This window comes from Triturus cristatus, chromosome 5_1 (genome assembly GCF_964204655.1).
Source record: "Triturus cristatus chromosome 5_1, aTriCri1.1, whole genome shotgun sequence".
Taxonomy (NCBI): Eukaryota; Metazoa; Chordata; class Amphibia; order Caudata; family Salamandridae; genus Triturus; species Triturus cristatus.
Genome location: NC_140587.1, coordinates 106,020,026 through 106,040,497, shown reverse-complemented (window position 1 = coordinate 106,040,497; position 20,472 = coordinate 106,020,026). Strand labels below are relative to the sequence as shown.

The window sequence follows — 20,472 nt, the reverse complement described above, 5'->3', positions numbered from 1 at the left end:
TGATGTAAAGGGGATCCTCGTAGAACAAGCATAGGTTGTTGCAGAGGGTACATGTGCAGGCCTGATGTAAAGGGGATCCTCGTAGAACAAGCATAGGTTGTTGCAGAGGGTACATGTGCAGGCCTGATGTAAAGGGGATCCTCGTAGAACAAGCATAGGTTGTTGCAGAGGGTACATGTGCAGGCCTGATGTAAAGGGGATCCTCGTAGAACAAGCATAGGTTGTTGCAGAGGGTACATGTGCAGGCCTGATGTAAAGGGGATCCTCGTAGAACAAGCATAGGTTGTTGCAGAGGGTACATGTGCAGGCCTGATGTAAAGGGGATCCTCGTAGAACAAGCATAGGTTGTTGCAGAGGGTACATGTGCAGGCCTGATGTAAAGGGGATCCTCGTAGAACAAGCATAGGTTGTTGCAGAGGGTACATGTGCAGGCCTGATGTAAAGGGGATCCTCGTAGAACAAGCATAGGTTGTTGCAGAGGGTACATGTGCAGGCCTGATGTAAAGGGGATCCTCGTAGAACAAGCATAGGTTGTTGCAGAGGGTACATGTGCAGGCCTGATGTAAAGGGGATCCTCGTAGAACAAGCATAGGTTGTTGCAGAGGGTACATGTGCAGGCCTGATGTAAAGGGGATCCTCGTAGAACAAGCATAGGTTGTTGCAGAGGGTACATGTGCAGGCCTGATGTAAAGGGGATCCTCGTAGAACAAGCATAGGTTGTTGCAGAGGGTACATGTGCAGGCCTGATGTAAAGGGGATCCTCGTAGAACAAGCATAGGTTGTTGCAGAGGGTACATGTGCAGGCCTGATGTAAAGGGGATCCTCGTAGAACAAGCATAGGTTGTTGCAGAGGGTACATGTGCAGGCCTGATGTAAAGGGGATCCTCGTAGAACAAGCATAGGTTGTTGCAGAGGGTACATGTGCAGGCCTGATGTAAAGGGGATCCTCGTAGAACAAGCATAGGTTGTTGCAGAGGGTACATGTGCAGGCCTGATGTAAAGGGGATCCTCGTAGAACAAGCATAGGTTGTTGCAGAGGGTACATGTGCAGGCCTGATGTAAAGGGGATCCTCGTAGAACAAGCATAGGTTGTTGCAGAGGGTACATGTGCATGCCTGATGTAAAGGGGATCCTCGTAGAACAAGCATAGGTTGTTGCAGAGGGTACATGTGCAGGCCTGATGTAAAGGGGATCCTTGTAGAACAAGCATAGGTTGTTGCAGAGGGTACATGTGCAGGCCTGATGTAAAGGGGATCCTCGTAGAACAAGCATAGGTTGTTGCAGAGGGTACATGTGCAGGCCTGATGTAAAGGGGATCCTCGTAGAACAAGCATAGGTTGTTGCAGAGGGTACATGTTGAGAAGACGCATTAGCTGATAAAGTGGCATCTTGAACTTGCTCATTTAGGGGGCAGATTATTCTTCAGGTGACACTTGGTTCCAAGATATCATGGAGAGATGACAACATTGTAGGGGGAGATGGCATAGGCAATGTATCATGGGTAAGGTAGTGGCAGCTCCCTATGTGAGCAACAGGGTGTTTACCTATAGGGAGGGCTCACTGAACATCAAGCTCCAAAAGAGTTGTGCTTCTATTGGCTGAGAATAAAAGAATGATGTTGCCTTCATAGGTGGCGGCCTGAAGGAACTGCAGATGACACTCAGTGGAGAAAGTGTTATTGGTGGTCAATTCGGCTAGATTGTGAGGTGGGGTGGTTGTGGTGGTGCTGGATGGTTGCATGCCATCTCTCTGGTTCCTGATTCGAATGCACCTGTTGGAGGATAATTCCCTCATAGCAATGTATTTCTCTTTGGAGTGGATGGGTGGGGAACCTCTAGTGGAATTTACACAATGTTTGAAGTTTTAAAGAGGGTGTTGATCCTGTTAGAGGCCGTTGTGATGAAGGTGATGTACTGTGCGGTCTTGGCTGACCCGTTGCATGCTGCTGGTGCAGAAGCATTTCAGTGTCAGCAGATATCCCTGTGGCATGGTTCAGCGCTGTTTGGGTTTTTATGACAGCATGGCCCACTTATTCTTGGGGAGCTCTGGGTTGTTTCACAAGGCAGGTGGCTTTGCTTTCTGGTAATACCTTTTGAGTGGGACGCCGGTGTCAGCGGTGGATTGAAGGCTTAGCTTGAAATCGTTGAAGAGTCCAAAGGCTATGCTTATTAGTATTGACATAAATTTGTGGAGTGCAGTAGCAAGTTCCTGGGAGAGCTGAGGTGCGGTCCTGCTGGATTCCGCTTTCCTCATTATGCAGAAGTGGATCGGAGAAGTTCAAAAGCAATTTTCGATTGGTCCGTCTGGTCCACCAGGCTTCAAAGATGGCAGCTCTGGCTTAACAGGCGGGAGTAGGTGAAGTTTGCGGAGATTGACGTGCTGGGTGATCACGTTGTTACGTAGCAGGAAGTTAAAAGGAGTCGTTTACAGACTTAGGGCTGATTAAGATATTGGAAGATGGGCTGCTCTGTCACAATGGTGACCGATATCCTGTCCTACAAAATATAAATCTCATAGGATATAATAGGATTCATATTTCGGCGGATGGGATGTCCGTCACCGCCGTGAAGACTTAACTCGTCTGCCAAGATGTAAATTAGGCCCTTAGCTGGGCTGTCCCATCGCCAAGTGGTGCATGACAGGTGCTTCGTTGAACATCTCGGGGATGCAGTTGTGGTTTAACCTGTGGTTGAAGCGGAAGAGAAATGCCACCGTGTTTCTGATAGGTGAAAGATGTCAAACTGCATGTGTTCAAAAACTGTTTCTTTAGAAAAATAACTGCATGCTACTGTGAATTTTGCATTAAAAGAAAGTGACACATTGGTCAAATGTCATCTCCTTGTCCATGGCATAGCATCGTCTGGAGAGTGTGTCACAGCCCACATCTTCCCCCATCAGACTTCAGCGGCGTTGTCCCCTCAGACCATAGACCTCCACCTCGCACAGTGTGAGGACTTCCTTCCGATCTGGGATGATGATGCTGACATAGCGACCCACCTTCCCACGGCAGCAGAACTCGGCAGGCTCGTACACAGAGCTCCTTCCCAGGGTGCCGCAGCTGTGGAAGAAGAGGGGAGACGTCTCAATGAACTGGGTGACTTTCATCCAGAAAACGTGTTATCTTTCTACTAGATTTACAATGTCTCGACAATAGAAAAACGTAGGCTGCCTAAAAAAACATTGGTTAAATAGATTGGCTCCAATCAAATATTCTTTTCTACACCACAGACCTTCTTTTTGTAAATGGAAATCCTTTCCCCGAGCCATCTTTGTCACTCTAGACCAGTGGTTCCCAAACTTTTGACTCCTGAGGACCCCCATTGAGTCACCACTGGAAGCCGGGGACCCCCAAGCAATTTGTAGGATTTAAATTTCAAACATTAAAACAGTAATTTGAAAAAAAAAAACACACGTGTGCACACAAAACAAATACTCAAATTACTAAGGATTTTAGGGGCATATTTACAAGCCCCTATCGCCATGGGAACGTCACTTTTTGTGATGTTCCTGTGGCAGTAGGGGCTTTGCCTTATTTACAAGGCAGCGTTAAGCCACTTATTGTGGTTTAACGTGGCCTTGTATATAAGGCCCCCTTTCACGCAATGCTTAGCGTGAAAAAGGTGGGCAGTGGGAGTTGCAGTGGGCGTTTCACTCCAACACCCATTGATTTTGACGCTGACCTCTATTTACAAGGTCAGCTGAAATAGGAGACCGCACCGAAATTAAGACCATGAAAAACCTGGTCTTAACTTGGCCAAATGAGGAGGAATGCCTTATTTCTCCTCGTTTTTGCTTTTTCCAACAGAAAAAGCAAAACGCCTTTGATTGTTTATGTTCAGGAAGGTGACCCTTTCTGCACATAAACAATCTTTAATAAAAATGACGTTTTGTAACTTCCATGTGTGCTGCATTAGGCAGCACACATAGAAGTGACAAAACGGCATTACAAAATTGTTCATGTGCAGGAAGTGGGAGCATAGCAGCATCAGGATAATGATAGACTGGGAATAAACATATGTTGCTAACTTTTAACATGCAGTTTGCAAGCAGCTCTTTGATGACAGTTTATAGGACACTGTGCTAGATTACGATTGTCCCTTATATGAATTGCACAGTGACAAAAGAATCTCTGTGACAAAATCAGTAACCCACTGACCTATGCACATAAAATACTGTTTTTTCAAATGCATTGTACACGTTCTTTGCAGTAGGCATATTAACCCTCTGTGTCACATTAGATAAGTCAAAGCTGCTACTGGACAAAACTCTCATCTCTCTCCAGCAGGTACATTAATCACTGGCATTTTCTTGACACTTTTATAGTTGCTCGAAAACTGCTAATTTTACAAGGAACTTTGCAGTGCTTTTAAAACTACTGCCTGCGGACCCCCTGGGAATGTGCCACGGACCCCTGGGGGTCCTCGGACCCCAGTTTGGGAAACACTGCTCTAGACTGTTTTGATTAAAAGTGGTGCTGTAATCATGCAGCGGGTAACTCCCGGCATTTCTCTCATGACGAGAGTTGGAGGTGAACTCCAGGCCCACCAGCTGCCATCTCCAGTATCCCTGCAGAATTCAAGATCTCCCATGGAATGTAAGTGACACAGTAAGAAGCATATGTCAAATCTGTCCCTTCTAAGAATGACAAAACACACAACACCGTGCAATTTAGACATGAAATGAAATTAAAAAACATGGCTCCGCAATACCTGAATGATTTTCATATTCAGAGAAGGGTGGTAATGGGTTAGTTATAAAACTTTGGTACACTTTTGTCTGCTCACCCTTCTTTTCTGTTATCTTATTTTCAGGCCAGGAAAAATACACTTTTCCCTGGATCAGAGGAGCCGCTGGCGCTGTCAGTGTCATATGGACCCTTACCTGGAGGAAAGGACATCAGAGGTTCTGTCCAACACCAGCACCTGTTCCATAAGGAACTACCGTTTAAATCATGGTGGACCACGGCGAAAAGAGTCCACAAATGTCTCCTCTACAGTAAGAGACATGTTCCAACACATGGAGACATGCAGTATGTTAAAGCTATGCTTTTGGAAACTGTCTTTGAAAAAAATACGTCTCCAATTAAAGTCTATCCCATCAAGGAAGTAAGTGCTCCTTGAGGGGATAAAAGGGCTGCCAACCACTGAGGCAGCAAACTATAAACGAGGCAGGTGGTTATGACAGGGGTGGTGGAGACATCTCCTGTATACCTAAGCCATACTTTGTCCAGCCTCCAAACATCCACTGAAGCCCTAAGACTTTAAATAGAGTAGTATGCTGTGCTTTCAAACTCTGAATGGCAATACTCATGTGCCCTCTGTATCATGCTGATGGTCTGCATAAGGCCCTGCTCCCAAATTCTGCTCCTCCCTCAATACCTGCCCCACTGCTTCCCCCAGCCTTCTCGTATTCCACAAATGACCATAAATGCCACAATATTACAGTTAAACTGCTTCACAGCACCAGAGAAACAAAAATCAGGATGCGGTAAAAACATGACCTGTACCTACTTAAAGTAATACTTAGCAAACACCACAGCATTTTATTTATAATGGGCAAAACCTGGCATCCATCAAACTTTTTCCCATAGTCTATTTGGTAAGGGCGCAGACTATAGTGGACATGACCTAGTCTGAGATTGTTGGGCATTTGTGCAGTAAATAATACATCTCTTAACTCTTTCTTCCAATCTATGGTTGCCACAAGTAGCCTCACAACCATTGTATTTGCAAGGATCACACCAAATACTTTTCATGGAATGAAGCCAGAATCCAAATAAACACATCTTCACATTTGTCACACATCTACCAGAGGATCTACAAATCCTTCGTCAGGAAAGCCAAAAAGTTACACTACTCAAATTGATTCTTCAGTGCCAAATGCCCTTCCATGAAAGTACATGATTAAGCAGGTGGTGGCCCCAGACCCTTGGAACTAACCTATGAACGGTTCTCCAACCGGTCGAGGCTGTTTGAGGCCTGGCTTTAGGGCCTTGAGGCGCTCACATTGCTTATCTAACACTTTTCCTCACTCTTCACTATGTTCACCCTTTCCTGGCCTTTGTGCCATCTCTCGTGCCAAGTGTCTTTTTACTGCATTTTACCCATCTTTCCTTTTCACCACTTTCTCTGTACCTGTTTTGTCTCTCTCGCATCTCTTGTCAAGAGTCTTTTCACTGTATTTCATCCATCTGGGGTTTTCACCACTTTGTTTGTGCCAGTTTTGTCTTTCTCTAATCTCCTGTCAAGTGTCTTTTGACTGCATGTTCACGCTTCTTTTTTTCTACCTTTCGCCTATTAGCGTGTCCTTGTTTTTGGCCTTACTCTCATTTCCGTACCTTTTCACCTGTTTTCTTTACCTGTTGTGCACTTGTCTTTTGCCTTACATCACGCCTTACATCACGCCTCAGTTCTCGCTGCTCATGCCCTTTCTGCAATCCCCCTCCCTCCCAATTGCTCCTTACCTGCTCCTCGTGCCATTTCCCAGCTCTTCCCCGTACTACTCCCAGACACTAACACCTTTGCTCCTCCTCCCTCCCAGGACCTACTTATTTGCAGCTGCAGTGCTGACCTATAGCCTACTTACCACTGGCATGCCAAAGGTGCAGCAAAGGCTAGCCCATGTTTGCCTGTCCATGCCCAGACTGCTCATCACCAGAAACCCTCATCCCCCCAACCCACCACTAACCATCTGTGCTCCTCCACTCACTGAACACTGACCACACTCACATCGCTGCTGTTGCACCACACCTCAGAACATGGAAGGAGCTCGCACCTGCACCTCCTGCCACTTCACCGGCACTGCAACACGCATGACTCTGACAACCACCACAACCACACGACTACTCTCAAAACCCCACCTGCACACAAAGGGCCACCTACACCACACCCCAGATGCCATGCTGAACACCCCACCCCTCAACATAATGCTACAGAGATCTGGGACTTACTGGTCGACTTCTCCCCGAATCTACTTTTCTTCACCAAACCATGGATGACCACAGCATCAACATTAGACATTGCTTCAGCCATCCCCACCTGCTCCAAGATCATCAGGTAGGAACACCATCACAAACCCGTAGAAGGAAACCCTATCATTATAAAGGACAACATCAGCTGCAGCACCAACTCAGAAGCTGAAACCAGCTACATAGAACACCTCAACTCCAAACTACAATTTACAGCCAAATTCACCATAAGCAGAACTCTGATCTACCGTCCCCCAATCTAGTCATCAACTCCAGCACCTTCATCCTTATAGGAAACATCAACATCCACCCACAAGACTTGAACAACCCCAACTCAGCTGATCTCACCAAAAGCTTTGGAAACCCAGAATGTGTCAACCCCTCCCATGTCGAACGGCACATCTTGGACCCGGTCTGCACCTCAATCAATAATTATCTTGGTCAGTGCACCCACTCCCATCACCGTGACGGATCACATTAATGTCAGCTTCTCAATGAAACCTTCCCTGGCACAGAAGAACCTCCAATATCCACCTGACCCCTCTACACTACAACAACTATTGGAGGTGAGCTGAATCTTTGCCATTTACAAACACCAACCAAAACACACAGACCACCTATCAAGTGACATCAGCAACTTCAATAACTGGATCACCTCCTGCTCTGATACCTGGCACCCTGGAGAAGAACTCTCAAAATCAGTGGGGGAGAGCAACATGTTTTTAGGAGGTCCTAAATCCAAGCTCCTCCCTATGGGTAGTTGAATGGGTACATATGTTACCAGCGATAACAACCAACTAGAACCTTCATCGTTGTTACACAAATGGGATGCATCACTCGGCCCACTGAATGGGGTGAATTTGTGACATGGGTGATGCCCCGCCTACACTGCACTTCATTAGACCTTTTTGCGAGAGTCAATCACTTACCACCCCGCTACATGTGTTGCACTTACAGCAAGAACTACAGAACTGGAACTGGAACTGATCTAATAGGAGATTATTTCTATAGATGTACATTGTCTATAATACCATAGACTTTACCACTTCATACGGTTGCAAAAACTATTAGAGTACGTGCTTACCTGAGCACATGATATTTGGCCTTGAATACCTCTCTCCTTTTACAAGGAAGGTGTCCCTCCAACTGACCGGGACCCTCCGTTATCCTAAGGGGCATTTTTCGGCCTCTTAGAAGGCAGGTTACTTACACTACTAAGGGTGCACATTATCACCACGCGTGTGCTAGCTCGTTCCCTCCCTCATTTGTGTGATGGTATAGGGTAATATAATATGTTTTATATTGTAATCGTGTGCATGATCAGTTGACTGGGGGTGAGTGCTTGCAATGTTCAACACTCGGTCCATCATCCCCTTTGGTTTTGCTTTGTTCGCCCTAAGTTGGCAGGGTATGCCCAGATGTGGGTCCCTTGCTCACTTTAAGTAAATGATGCACTAATCAGATTGAATAGTGTCCCCCTTGTAGCACAGCCGAAAAGGCAACGAAGTTGCAAAAGATAATCGTGGTTTTGAAAAAGTGTTCTTAATGCATTTCGGGTATCAATCTATCCTTCATCAGGAGAAGTCCTATAAAGATACAAAAAGGAGAGATGTGTCGACCTGTCTTGAATAGAAATGAAAGTAATGATTCTAAAGCCGCCTAAGACCAGAGAGGCCGTGAGTTTATGCCCGTGACCGAGCGGAAACGAAAAACCAAAGTAATAAAGTATACCAGTGAAAGACATGAAGTGACGGATGTGAGGAACGGAATCATAGAAAAACTAAAGGTTGCCGAGAAATGGATGTTTAAATAAAGTGCCAGAGCTGAAAAGATTGTAACCGAATGTGACCCGCGCTGTCCCCAAACTCGAGGTGAGTGAACAAACAAAACCTCAGTGCGTAAATGATTGTTCACAACCTTTCCAAATTAAAAAAATATCATCGATGTAGCGTAAAAATAATAAAGTGTGTGATTTCCATTGATCGTTGTTGATGATATGATCAAGCTCAAATTTGTGCATGAACAATTGTGCGTAGCTGGGAGCTGCACAATTGCCCATAGATGTGCCGTTCAATTGCAAATAAAACCTATTGTTGTGAAAAAAATAGCTGTGGTAGAGTGTGAAATGAAGTAATTCTAGTAAAAATATTTTGTGATCCTCAGGTGTAGATGATTGTAACAGAAAAAATTCAATGGCTTCCATGCCAAGATCATGTGGAATGGAGGTATATAATGATGTTACATCGATAGTGCAAAAAAAGGTGTCTGTGTCCTATTTAATGTCACTTTCTTGAATGATGTTCAAAAAATGGGTTGTGTCCCTTACATAGGTGGACATTTTTTGTACCAAAGGTTGAAGGTATCTGTCGAGATATTTGCCTACCGGCTCATGTGGAGACGATCGGTCTCATGGGTGGATCGGTGAGACTTTTATGAATTTTTGGCAACATTCTTAAGGTGGGACATGTCGGAAAGCTTTGAGTGAAGAATTTCTGTTCTTTCTCTCCGATGGTGCCACAGCGGACTGCTTTTTCCACGAGATCTTGTAGGGTCGATTGTATTTCGATTGTCGGGTCTGCTTCAAGTTCAGAATATGTTGTGAGGTCTTGCACATGTTCTTCCAGTTTGAGTTTGTAATGAGTGGAATCCATTATGACTAGTGCGCCACCTTTGTCAGCGTTGAGGAATGTTAAATCTGGATTGTCGGCCAATTTCTGAAGGAGTGCTCTATCTTTGACTGTCAAATTCCAGTGAGTTGATTTATGTGATGTTTTCTGTGATTTGAAGATCCTCACGAGATCACGTTTAACTAGTGTTTCAAAGGTGTCAAGCACTTTATGGCTGACAGGTGCCATATAAGTGCTTTTACTTTTCAAACCAACCAAGGTATTATCAGGTTGTGGTTGAGGGTCAATCAAAACGTTGTCAAAAAAATGTCTGAGTCTCAATGAGCGCATAAAGCGATGAAAACTAACTTCAGCCTCCAATTGATTGGAGGAATGGGTGGGGACGAAAGAGGAACCTTTTTGGAGAAGTTTAACCTGCAACTGGTCTAAAGGAACCGAAGAGATGTTAATGACCAAGTTATCAGAGTCAGTTATCGATGACTTCTTGTGACTCTCTTGTCCAGGGATAATGCAGTTGGTCTTCCGTTTTTGGCCCCTCCTGGGTCTGAGTTGTCTGACTGACCTGTCCCTAAAAAAGGAACCGCAGTTGAAGAAATTGAGGTAGACGTCGATGGGGATTCAGGTACTAGTGGCAATCCTGCCGAAGATTTCTCCATTTGAGTGCTGGGTTTCAGTCTGTTCCTGATGTTGTCTGAATTGCTGGATGCTGGTGAGGTATCGGTATCTGAGGTTTTGCCAAAAGGTCTGTTCTGGCTTCTGCGCGCATAGACTTCAGCCCAGTTATAGACCTCGCCCAGTTTATAGTCTATGGTGTCCCTACGAAACTTTCGTAGTTTTCTTTTATTGATCTCTTGTGTGTGCTTTTTAAGTTGTTCATTAATGTCTGCTAATGTTTGTGTAAGTTCTTCAGACGACATTTTAGTTGATAATTCTTGTTTGAGTTGCCCAATTTCCTTGTGAAGTTCCTCCAAAATGCTAGACAGTTCCTCAATTATTGAAAGGATAAGGTCCAATGAGCACTTATTCAAGATGCCGTACCATCTTTCAATGAATTTTGGATCATTTTTGCACAATGAGGGCTTCAAAGAAATTCTTAAGCCCCTTGGAATACGTTGCGCGTGATGATATTGTATGAGGGTGCTAGCGTGTAATCTTTGATTGATTTCTCGTTTGGTTAAGTAAAGAAGTTGTCTGATGTTACTCTGTGCTGTGCCAGTCCCAGAGGTAGTCGATTCGATCTCTCCTATGAGTGAATAGATTCTTTGTGCTTCATCCTCGCCAAATGCGAACGTGTCAGCGCATTTATCAGTTAAGTTCGTAATATCTTGATAAGCCATGGTGGGGTGGGTGCTGTGGTAGTGGTTTAGCGAAAGGAATGAAACTGTATGGAAACCACGCACACCAAATGTTGAATGGAAAGTTTTTTCAAGTTGAGGCGTGCTGTAGAGGAGTACGTCACCTAAACCAGGACGTATGGATGAGTAAATGATGCACTAATCAGATTGAATAGTGTCCCCCTTGTAGCACAGCCGAAAAGGCAACGAAGTTGCAAAAGATAATCGTGGTTTTGAAAACCTTTTTAACTCAAATATTTATTGAGAAATAACTCATCAATGCTTCAATCTTCGTTGTATTCACGAGATTTGCGATTTGCCAAAATGGATGATTACAATAGAACCAAGTACTTGTAAGTGTTCTCAATGCATTTCGGGTATCAATCTACCCTTCATCAGGAGAAGTCCTATAAAGATACAAAAAGGAGAGATGTGTCGACCTGTCTTGAATAGAAATGAAAGTAATGATTCTAAAGCCGCCTAAGACCAGAGAGGCCGTGAGTTTATGCCTGTGACCGAAACGAAAAACCAAAGTAATAAAGTATACCAGTGAAAGACATGAAGTGACGGATGTGAGGAACGGAATCATAGAAAAACGAAAGGTTGCCGAGAAATGGAGGTTTAAATAAAGTGCCAGAGCTAAAAAGATTGTAACCGAATGTGACCCGCGCTGTCCCCAAACTCGAAGTGAGTGAACAAACAAAACCTCAGTGCGTAAATGAAGTTCAGTCTGGCTCGTGGAGCCATTACTTGGAAAGCGTGCAGCGCCTCGGCGCGTGATGGTAAAAAAAGCGTGATGAAACATACCTCAGAGGTAGAAGTGACCAGGAAGGTCAGAGTATCCGCGTGCAGGAGCAGTCAACGTGTGTGCATGCAGCTAACTTCAAATAGGTATGTTGGTTAGTGGAAAGTAAAAAGAGGCTGCTAGTATCGAGAACCGATATCGCGGCCATGTTGGAATGGTGTATCACAGGAGTGGAAATAAAGTTGTGTATGCAAAAACAATATACACTGACTATTGACAGTAATTAAAGCTGGGAAAAATGAGATAGAATTAAACGATGTTGTAAAAAACAATGTGAGTCAGAAGGAAAATACTGAATGTGAGATAAAGATATTAAAAGGTAAAAGCTAGATATGGCGGCCATGTTGGAAAGGTGTATGCCGGAATAAAGGCAATGCTGTCAAAACGATGACAAATAGAGGCTGAATCAATGACTTTAAGTGAAATTGAAAAAAATAGTGTAGATCGAAGTAAGTGAGCAAGATATGAGGTAAAAAAATAATAAAAATAAAAGGTAATGAAAAGTAATAAAAATAAAAGGTAAAGACAAGAAAAGTAGAAGTGGAAATTAAATGAAGTTCAAACTGGAGAGACTAACAGCAAAGTTATAAAGTGAAAAAACTATGAATAACGACCAAGGTGGAAAAGGTAAAAAGTGGAAACTGGTGTAAATAGTGTGAGGAAGAAAAAATTAATTAAGAAAAAAATAATTAAGAAAAAATAGGATGAGTCTAAAGGGTCTGAAATGAAGATTCAAAGGGACAGGACACAAAGAACAATGGTTACAAAAAACAACTAAGTTCAACGCGGTCATTGAGTCCGTGTGGTGCCAAAGCATTCATTTTATAGATCCATGCAGTTTCTCTCTGGAGAAGGAATTTCCGATTGTCTCTGCCTACTTTGATAGGTACAATTTCACAAACCAAAAATCTCAATTGGCTGATGTTGTGGCTTTTAGCAAGAAAGTGCATTGCTACAGTCGATTTCGTGTTCTTGTTGCGAATGTTACTTTTGTGTTCAGTCAGGCGAACTTTGATTTTCCTCTCGGTTTTACCTATGTAAACAAGGCCACATGGGCATTTGAGCATGTATATCAGATTTTTGGAATCACAAGTTGCCGTGACATACAGATTGATTTTGGTTCCTTGTGTGGGATGTTGGATCACATTTCCCTTGATGATACAGTTGCAATGTCCGCAATTGAGGCAGGGTATAGTGCCTTTGTGGGGTGAAACTGAATCTCGGGACGGGTGAAAACACAAAAGTTCCATCAAGTTCTTGCTTCTTTCATATGCAAAAAGAGGTCTTTCTACAAAAATGTCTTTGAAATCGGGTTCGATCTGTAGCATTGGCCATTGTCTCAAAATTGCTTTCTTAATATTAAAGCTCTCAGTGGAAAATTTAGTTACCATGACAGATCTAGATGTCGACTTCTTGCTGTCACTGATCTTCAAAAGTTGTGATCTGGATTTGAGTTTGACTCTTTCAAAAGCGGTGAGTAAAGTTTCTTTAGGATATCCTCTCCATGTCTGAAGTTTGTTGTGTCAATTGAGAAGGTTCAGAGATAATCCTTTTAACTCTTAAGAATTGGGAATAGGGTAGATGTTGTTTCAGAAATGGCTGATGGAAGCTAGAAAAATGTAGCAAGTTGTTCCTGTCTGTGTTCTTTCTGTATAGAGTGGTTTCAATCCGATCATCCTTGATGTACAATAGTACGTCCAAGTAGTTGATGGTGTCTTTGTGGATGTTGAAAGTGAACTTCAGACGTTCATTAATCCCATTGAGAACATCGATCGATTCAATTAATGATTGTTCACAACCTTTCCAAATTAAAAAAATATCATCGATGTAGCGTAAAAATAATAAAGTGTGTGATTTCCATTGATCGTTGTTGATGATATGATCAAGCTCAAATTTGTGCATGAACAATTGTGCGTAGCTGGGAGCTGCACAATTGCCCATAGATGTGCCGTTCAATTGCAAATAAAACCTATTGTTGTGAAAAAAATAGCTGTGGTAGAGTGTGAAATGAAGTAATTCTAGTAAAAATATTTTGTGATCCTCAGGTGTAGATGATTGTAACAGAAAAAATTCAATGGCTTCCATGCCAAGATCATGTGGAATGGAGGTATATAATGATGTTACATCGATAGTGCAAAAAAAGGTGTCTGTGTCCTATTTAATGTCACTTTCTTGAATGATGTTCAAAAAATGGGTTGTGTCCCTTACATAGGTGGACATTTTTTGTACCAAAGGTTGAAGGTGTCTGTCGAGATATTTGCCTACCGGCTCATGTGGAGACGATCGGTCTCATGGGTGGATCGGTGAGACTTTTATGAATTTTTGGCAACATTCTTAAGGTGGAACATGTCGGAAAGCTTTGAGTGAAGAATTTCTGTTCTTTCTCTCCGATGGTGCCACAGCGGACTGCTTTTTCCACGAGATCTTGTAGGGTCGATTGTATTTCGATTGTCGGGACTGCTTCAAGTTCAGAATATGTTGTGAGGTCTTGCACATGTTCTTCCAGTTTGAGTTTGTAATGAGTGGAATCCATTATGACTAGTGCGCCACCTTTGTCAGCGTTGAGGAATGTTAAATCTGGATTGTCGGCCAATTTCTGAAGGAGTGCTCTATCTTTGACTGTCAAATTCCAGTGAGTTGATTTATGTGATGTTTTCTGTGATTTGAAGATCCTCACGAGATCACGTTTAACTAGTGTTTCAAAGGTGTCAAGCACTTTATGGATGACAGGTGCCATATAAGTGCTTTTACTTTTCAAACCAACCAAGGTATTATCAGGTTGTGGGTCAATCAAAACGTTGTCAAAAAAATGTCTGAGTCTCAATGAGCGCATAAAGCGATGAAAACTAACTTCATCCTCCAATTGATTGGAGGAATGGGTGGGGACGAAAGAGGAACCTTTTTGGAGAAGTTTAACCTGCAACTGGTCTAAAGGAACCTAAGAGATGTTAATGACCAAGTTATCAGAGTCAGTTATCGATGACTTCTTGTGACTCTCTTGTCCAGGGATAATGCAGTTGGTCTTCCGTTTTTGGCCCCTCCTGGGTCTGAGTTGTCTGACTGACCTGTCCCTAAAAAAGGAACCGCAGTTGAAGAAATTGAGGTAGACGTCGATGGTGATTCAAGTACTAGTGGCAATCCTGCCGAAGATTTCTCCATTTGAGTGCTGGGTTTCAGTCTGCTCCTGATGTTGTCTGAATTGCTGGATGCTGGTGAGGTATCGGTATCTGAGGTTTTGCCAAAAGGTCTGTTCTGGCTTCTGCGCGCATAGACTTCAGCCCAGTTATAGACCTCGCCCAGTTTATAGTCTATGGTGTCCCTACGAAACTTTCGTAGTTTTCTTTTATTGATCTCTTGTGTGTGCTTTTTAAGTTGTTCATTAATGTCTGCTAATGTTTGTGTAAGTTCTTCAGACGACATTTTAGTTGATAATTCTTGTTTGAGTTGCCCAATTTCCTTGTTAAGTTCCTCCAAAATGCTAGACAGTTCCTCAATTATTAAAAGGATAAGGTCCAATGAGCACTTATTCAAGATGCCGTACCATCTTTCAATGAATTTTGGATCATTTTTGCACAATGAGGGCTTCAAAGAAATTCTTAAGCCCCTTGGAATACGTTGCGCGCGATGATATTGTATGAGGGTGCTAGCGTGTAATCTTTGATTGATTTCTCGTTTGGTTAAGTAAAGAAGTTGTCTGATGTTACTCTGTGCTGTGCCAGTCCCAGAGGTAGTCGATTCGATCTCTCCTATGAGTGAATAGATTCTTTGTGCTTCATCCTCGCCAAATGCGAACGTGTCAGCGCGTTTATCAGTTAAGTTCGTAACATCTTGATAAGCCATGGTGGGGTGGGTGCTGTGGTAGTGGTTTAGTGAAAGGAATGAAACTGTATGGAAACCACGCACACCAAATGTTGAATGGAAAATTTTTTCAAGTTGAGGCGTGCTGTAGAGGAGTACGTCACCTAAACCAGGACGTATGGATGAGTAAATGATGCACTAATCAGATTGAATAGTGTCCCCCTTGTAGCACAGCCGAAAAGGCAACGAAGTTGCAAAAGATAATCGTGGTTTTGAAAACCTTTTTAACTCAAATATTTATTGAGAAATAACTCATCAATGCTTCAATCTTCGTTGTATTCACGAGATTTGCGATTTGCCAAAATGGATGATTACAATAGAACCAAGTACTTGTAAGTGTTCTCAATGCATTTCGGGTATCAATCTACCCTTCATCAGGAGAAGTCCTATAAAGATACAAAAAGGAGAGATGTGTCGACCTGTCTTGAATAGAAATGAAAGTAATGATTCTAAAGCCGCCTAAGACCAGAGAGGCCGTGAGTTTATGCCTGTGACCGAAACGAAAAAACAAAGTAATAAAGTATACCAGTGAAAGACATGAAGTGACGGATGTGAGGAACGGAATCATAGAAAAACGAAAGGTTGCCGAGAAATGGAGGTTTAAATAAAGTGCCAGAGCTGAAAAGATTGTAACCGAATGTGACCCGCGCTGTCCCCAAACTCGAAGTGAGTGAACAAACAAAACCTCAGTGCGAAAATGAAGTTCAGTCTGGCTCGTGGAGCCATTACTTGGAAAGCGTGCAGCGCCTCGGCGCGTGATGGTAAAAAAAGCGTGATGAAACATACCTCAGAGGTAGAAGTGACCAGGAAGGTCAGAGTATCCGCGTGCAGGAGCAGTCAACGTGTGTGCATGCAGCTAACTTCAAATAGGTATGTTGGTTAGTGGAAAGTAAAAAGAGGCTGCTAGTATCGAGAACCGATATCGCGGCCATGTTGGAATGGTGTATCACAGGAGTGGAAATAAAGTTGTGTATGCAAAAACAATATACACTGACTATTGACAGTAATTAAAGCTGGGAAAAATGAGATAGAATTAAACGATGTTGTAAAAAACAATGTGAGTCAGAAGGAAAATACTGAATGTGAGATAAAGATATTAAAAGGTAAAAGCTAGATATGGCGGCCATGTTGGAAAGGTGTATGCCGGAATAAAGGCAATGCTGTCAAAACGATGACAAATAGAGGCTGAATCAATGACTTTAAGTGAAATTGAAAAAAATAGTGTAGATCGAAGTAAGTGAGCAAGATATGAGGTAAAAAAATAATAAAAATAAAAGGTAATGAAAAGTAATAAAAATAAAAGGTAAAGACAAGAAAAGTAGAAGTGGAAATTAAATGAAGTTCAAACTGGAGAGACTAACAGCAAAGTTATAAAGTGAAAAAACTATGAATAACGACCAAGGTGGAAAAGGTAAAAAGTGGAAACTGGTGTAAATAGTGTGAGGAAGAAAAAATTAATTAAGAAAAAATTAATTAAGAAAAAATAGGATGAGTCTAAAGGGTCTGAAATGAAGATTCAAAGGGACAGGACACAAAGAACAATGGTTACAAAAAACAACTAAGTTCAACGCGGTCATTGAGTCCGTGTGGTGCCAAAGCATTCATTTTATAGATCCATGCAGTTTCTCTCTGGAGAAGGAATTTCCGATTGTCTCTGCCTACTTTGATAGGTACGATTTCACAAACCAAAAATCTCAATTGGCTGATGTTGTGGCTTTTAGCAAGAAAGTGCATTGCTACAGTCGATTTCCTGTTCTTGTTGCGAATGTTACTTTTGTGTTCAGTCAGGCGAACTTTGATTTTCCTCTCGGTTTTACCTATGTAAACAAGGCCACACGGGCATTTGAGCATGTATATCAGATTTTTGGAATCACAAGTTGCCGTGACATACAGATTGATTTTGCTTCCTTGTGTGGGATGTTGGATCACATTTCCCTTGATGATACAGTTGCAATGTCCGCAATTGAGGCAGGGTATAGTGCCTTTGTGGGGTGAAACTGAATCTCGGGACGGGTGAAAACACAAAAGTTCCATCAAGTTCTTGCTTCTTTCATATGCAAAAAGAGGTCTTTCTACAAAAATGTCTTTGAAATCGGGTTCGATCTGTAGCATTGGCCAGTGTCTCAAAATCGCTTTCTTAATATTAAAGCTCTCAGTGGAAAATTTAGTTACCATGACAGATCTAGATGTCGACTTCTTGCTGTCACTCATCTTCAAAAGTTGTGATCTGGATTTGAGTTTGACTCTTTCAAAAGCGGTGAGTAACGTTTCTTTAGGATATCCTCTCCATGTCTGAAGTTTGTTGTGTCAATTGAGAAGGTTCAGAGATAATCCTTTTAACTCTTAAGAATTGGGAATAGGGTAGATGTTGTTTCAGAAATGGCTGATGGAAGCTAGAAAAATGTAGCAAGTTGTTCCTGTCTGTGTTCTTTCTGTATAGAGTGGTTTCAATCCGATCATCCTTGATGTACAATAGTACGTCCAAGTAGTTGATGGTGTCTTTGTGGATGTTGAAAGTGAACTTCAGACGTTCATTAATCCCATTGAGAACATCGATCGATTCAATTAATGATTGTTCACAACCTTTCCAAATTAAAAAAATATCATCGATGTAGCGTAAAAATAATAAAGTGTGTGATTTCCATTGATCGTTGTTGATGATATGATCAAGCTCAAATTTGTGCATGAACAATTGTGCGTAGCTGGGAGCTGCACAATTGCCCATAGATGTGCCGTTCAATTGCAAATAAAACCTATTGTTGTGAAAAAAATAGCGGTGGTAGAGTGTGAAATGAAGTAATTCTAGTAAAAATATTTTGTGATCCTCAGGTGTAGATGATTGTAACAGAAAAAATTCAATGGCTTCCATGCCAAGATCATGTGGAATGGAGGTATATAATGATGTTACATCGATAGTGCAAAAAAAGGTGTCTGTGTCCTATTTAATGTCACTTTCTTGAATGATGTTCAAAAAATGGGTTGTGTCCCTTACATAGGTGGACATTTTTTGTACCAAAGGTTGAAGGTGTCTGTCGAGATATTTGCCTACCGGCTCATGTGGAGACGATCGGTCTCATGGGTGGATCGGTGAGACTTTTATGAATTTTTGGCAACATTCTTAAGGTGGGACATGTCGGAAAGCTTTGAGTGAAGAATTTCTGTTCTTTCTCTCCGATGGTGCCACAGCGGACTGCTTTTTCCACGAGATCTTGTAGGGTCGATTGTATTTCGATTGTCGGGTCTGCTTCAAGTTCAGAATATGTTGTGAGGTCTTGCACATGTTCTTCCAGTTTGAGTTTGTAATGAGTGGAATCCATTATGACTAGTGCGCCACCTTTGTCAGCGTTGAGGAATGTTAAATCTGGATTGTCGGCCAATTTCTGAAGGAGTGCTCTATCTTTGACTGTCAAATTCCAGTGAGTTGATTTATGTGATGTTTTCTGTGATTTGAAGATCCTCACGAGATCACGTTTAACTAGTGTTTCAAAGGTGTCAAGCACTTTATGGCTGACAGGTGCCATATAAGTGCTTTTACTTTTCAAACCAACCAAGGTATTATCAGGTTGTGGTTGAGGGTCAATCAAAACGTTGTCAAAAAAATGTCTGAGTCTCAATGAGCGCATAAAGCGATGAAAACTAACTTCAGCCTCCAATTGATTGGAGGAATGGGTGGGGACGAAAGAGGAACCTTTTTGGAGAAGTTTAACCTGCAACTGGTCTAAAGGAACCGAAGAGATGTTAATGACCAAGTTATCAGAGTCAGTTATCGATGACTTCTTGTGACTCTCTTGTCCAGGGATAATGCAGTTGGTCTTCCGTTTTTGGCCCCTCCTGGGTCTGAGTTGTCTGACTGACCTGTCCGTAAAAAAGGAACCGCAGTTGAAGAAATTGAGGTAGACGTCGATGGTGATTCAGGTACTAGTGGCAATCCTGCCGAAGATTTCTCCATTTGAGTGCTGGGTTTCAGTCTGTTCCTGATGTTGTCTGAATTGCTGGATGCTGGTGAGGTATCGGTATCTGAGGTTTTGCCAAAAGGTCTGTTCTGGCTTCTGCGCGCATAGACTTCAGCCCAGTTATAGACCTCGCCCAGTTTATAGTCTATGGTGTCCCTACGAAACTTTCGTAGTTTTCTTTTATTGATCTCTTGTGTGTGCTTTTTAAGTTGTTCATTAATGTCTGCTAATGTTTGTGTAAGTTCTTCAGACGACATTTTAGTTGATAATTCTTGTTTGAGTTGCCCAATTTCCTTGTTAAGTTCCTCCAAATGCTAGACAGTTCCTCAATTATTAAAAGGATAAGGTCCAATGAGCACTTATTCAAGATGCCGTACCATCTTTCAATGAATTTTGGATCATTTTTGCACAATGAGGGCTTCAAAGAAATTCTTAAGCCCCTTGGAATACGTTGCGCGCGATGATATTGTATGAGGGTGCTAGCGTGTAATCTTTGATTGATTTCTCGTTTGGTTAAGTAAAGAAGTTGTCTGATGTTACTCTGTGCTGTGCCAGTCCCAGAGGTAGTCGATTCGATCTCTCCTATGAGTGAATAGATTCTTTGTGCTTCATCCTCGCCAAATGCGAACGTGTCAGCGCGGTTATCAGTTAAGTTCGTAATATCTTGATAAGCCATGATGGGGTGGGTGCTGTGGTAGTGGTTTAGCGAAAGGAATGAAACTGTATGGAAACCACGCACACCAAATGTTGAATGGAAAGTTTTTTCAAGTTGAGGCGTGCTGTAGAGGAGTACGTCACCTAAACCAGGACGTATGGATGAGTAAATGATGCACTAATCAGATTGAATAGTGTCCCCCTTGTAGCACAGCCGAAAAGGCAACGAAGTTGCAAAAGATAATCGTGGTTTTGAAAACCTTTTTAACTCAAA

General features: G+C 42.5%; 1 protein-coding gene across 1 annotated transcript in view; it reads right to left on the bottom strand.

The window, feature by feature from the left end:
- Nucleotides 1-2,901: 2,901 nt before the first annotated feature.
- The window catches only part of LOC146830329 (fucolectin-like), a 134,574-nt gene continuing 117,003 nt past the window's right edge, over nucleotides 2,902-20,472 (bottom strand). The window contains exon 4 of the mRNA XM_085603712.1: nucleotides 2,902-3,058. Coding sequence (XP_085459838.1) covers nucleotides 2,902-3,058 — 157 coding nt within the window. The remainder of the gene's footprint in view (nucleotides 3,059-20,472) is intronic.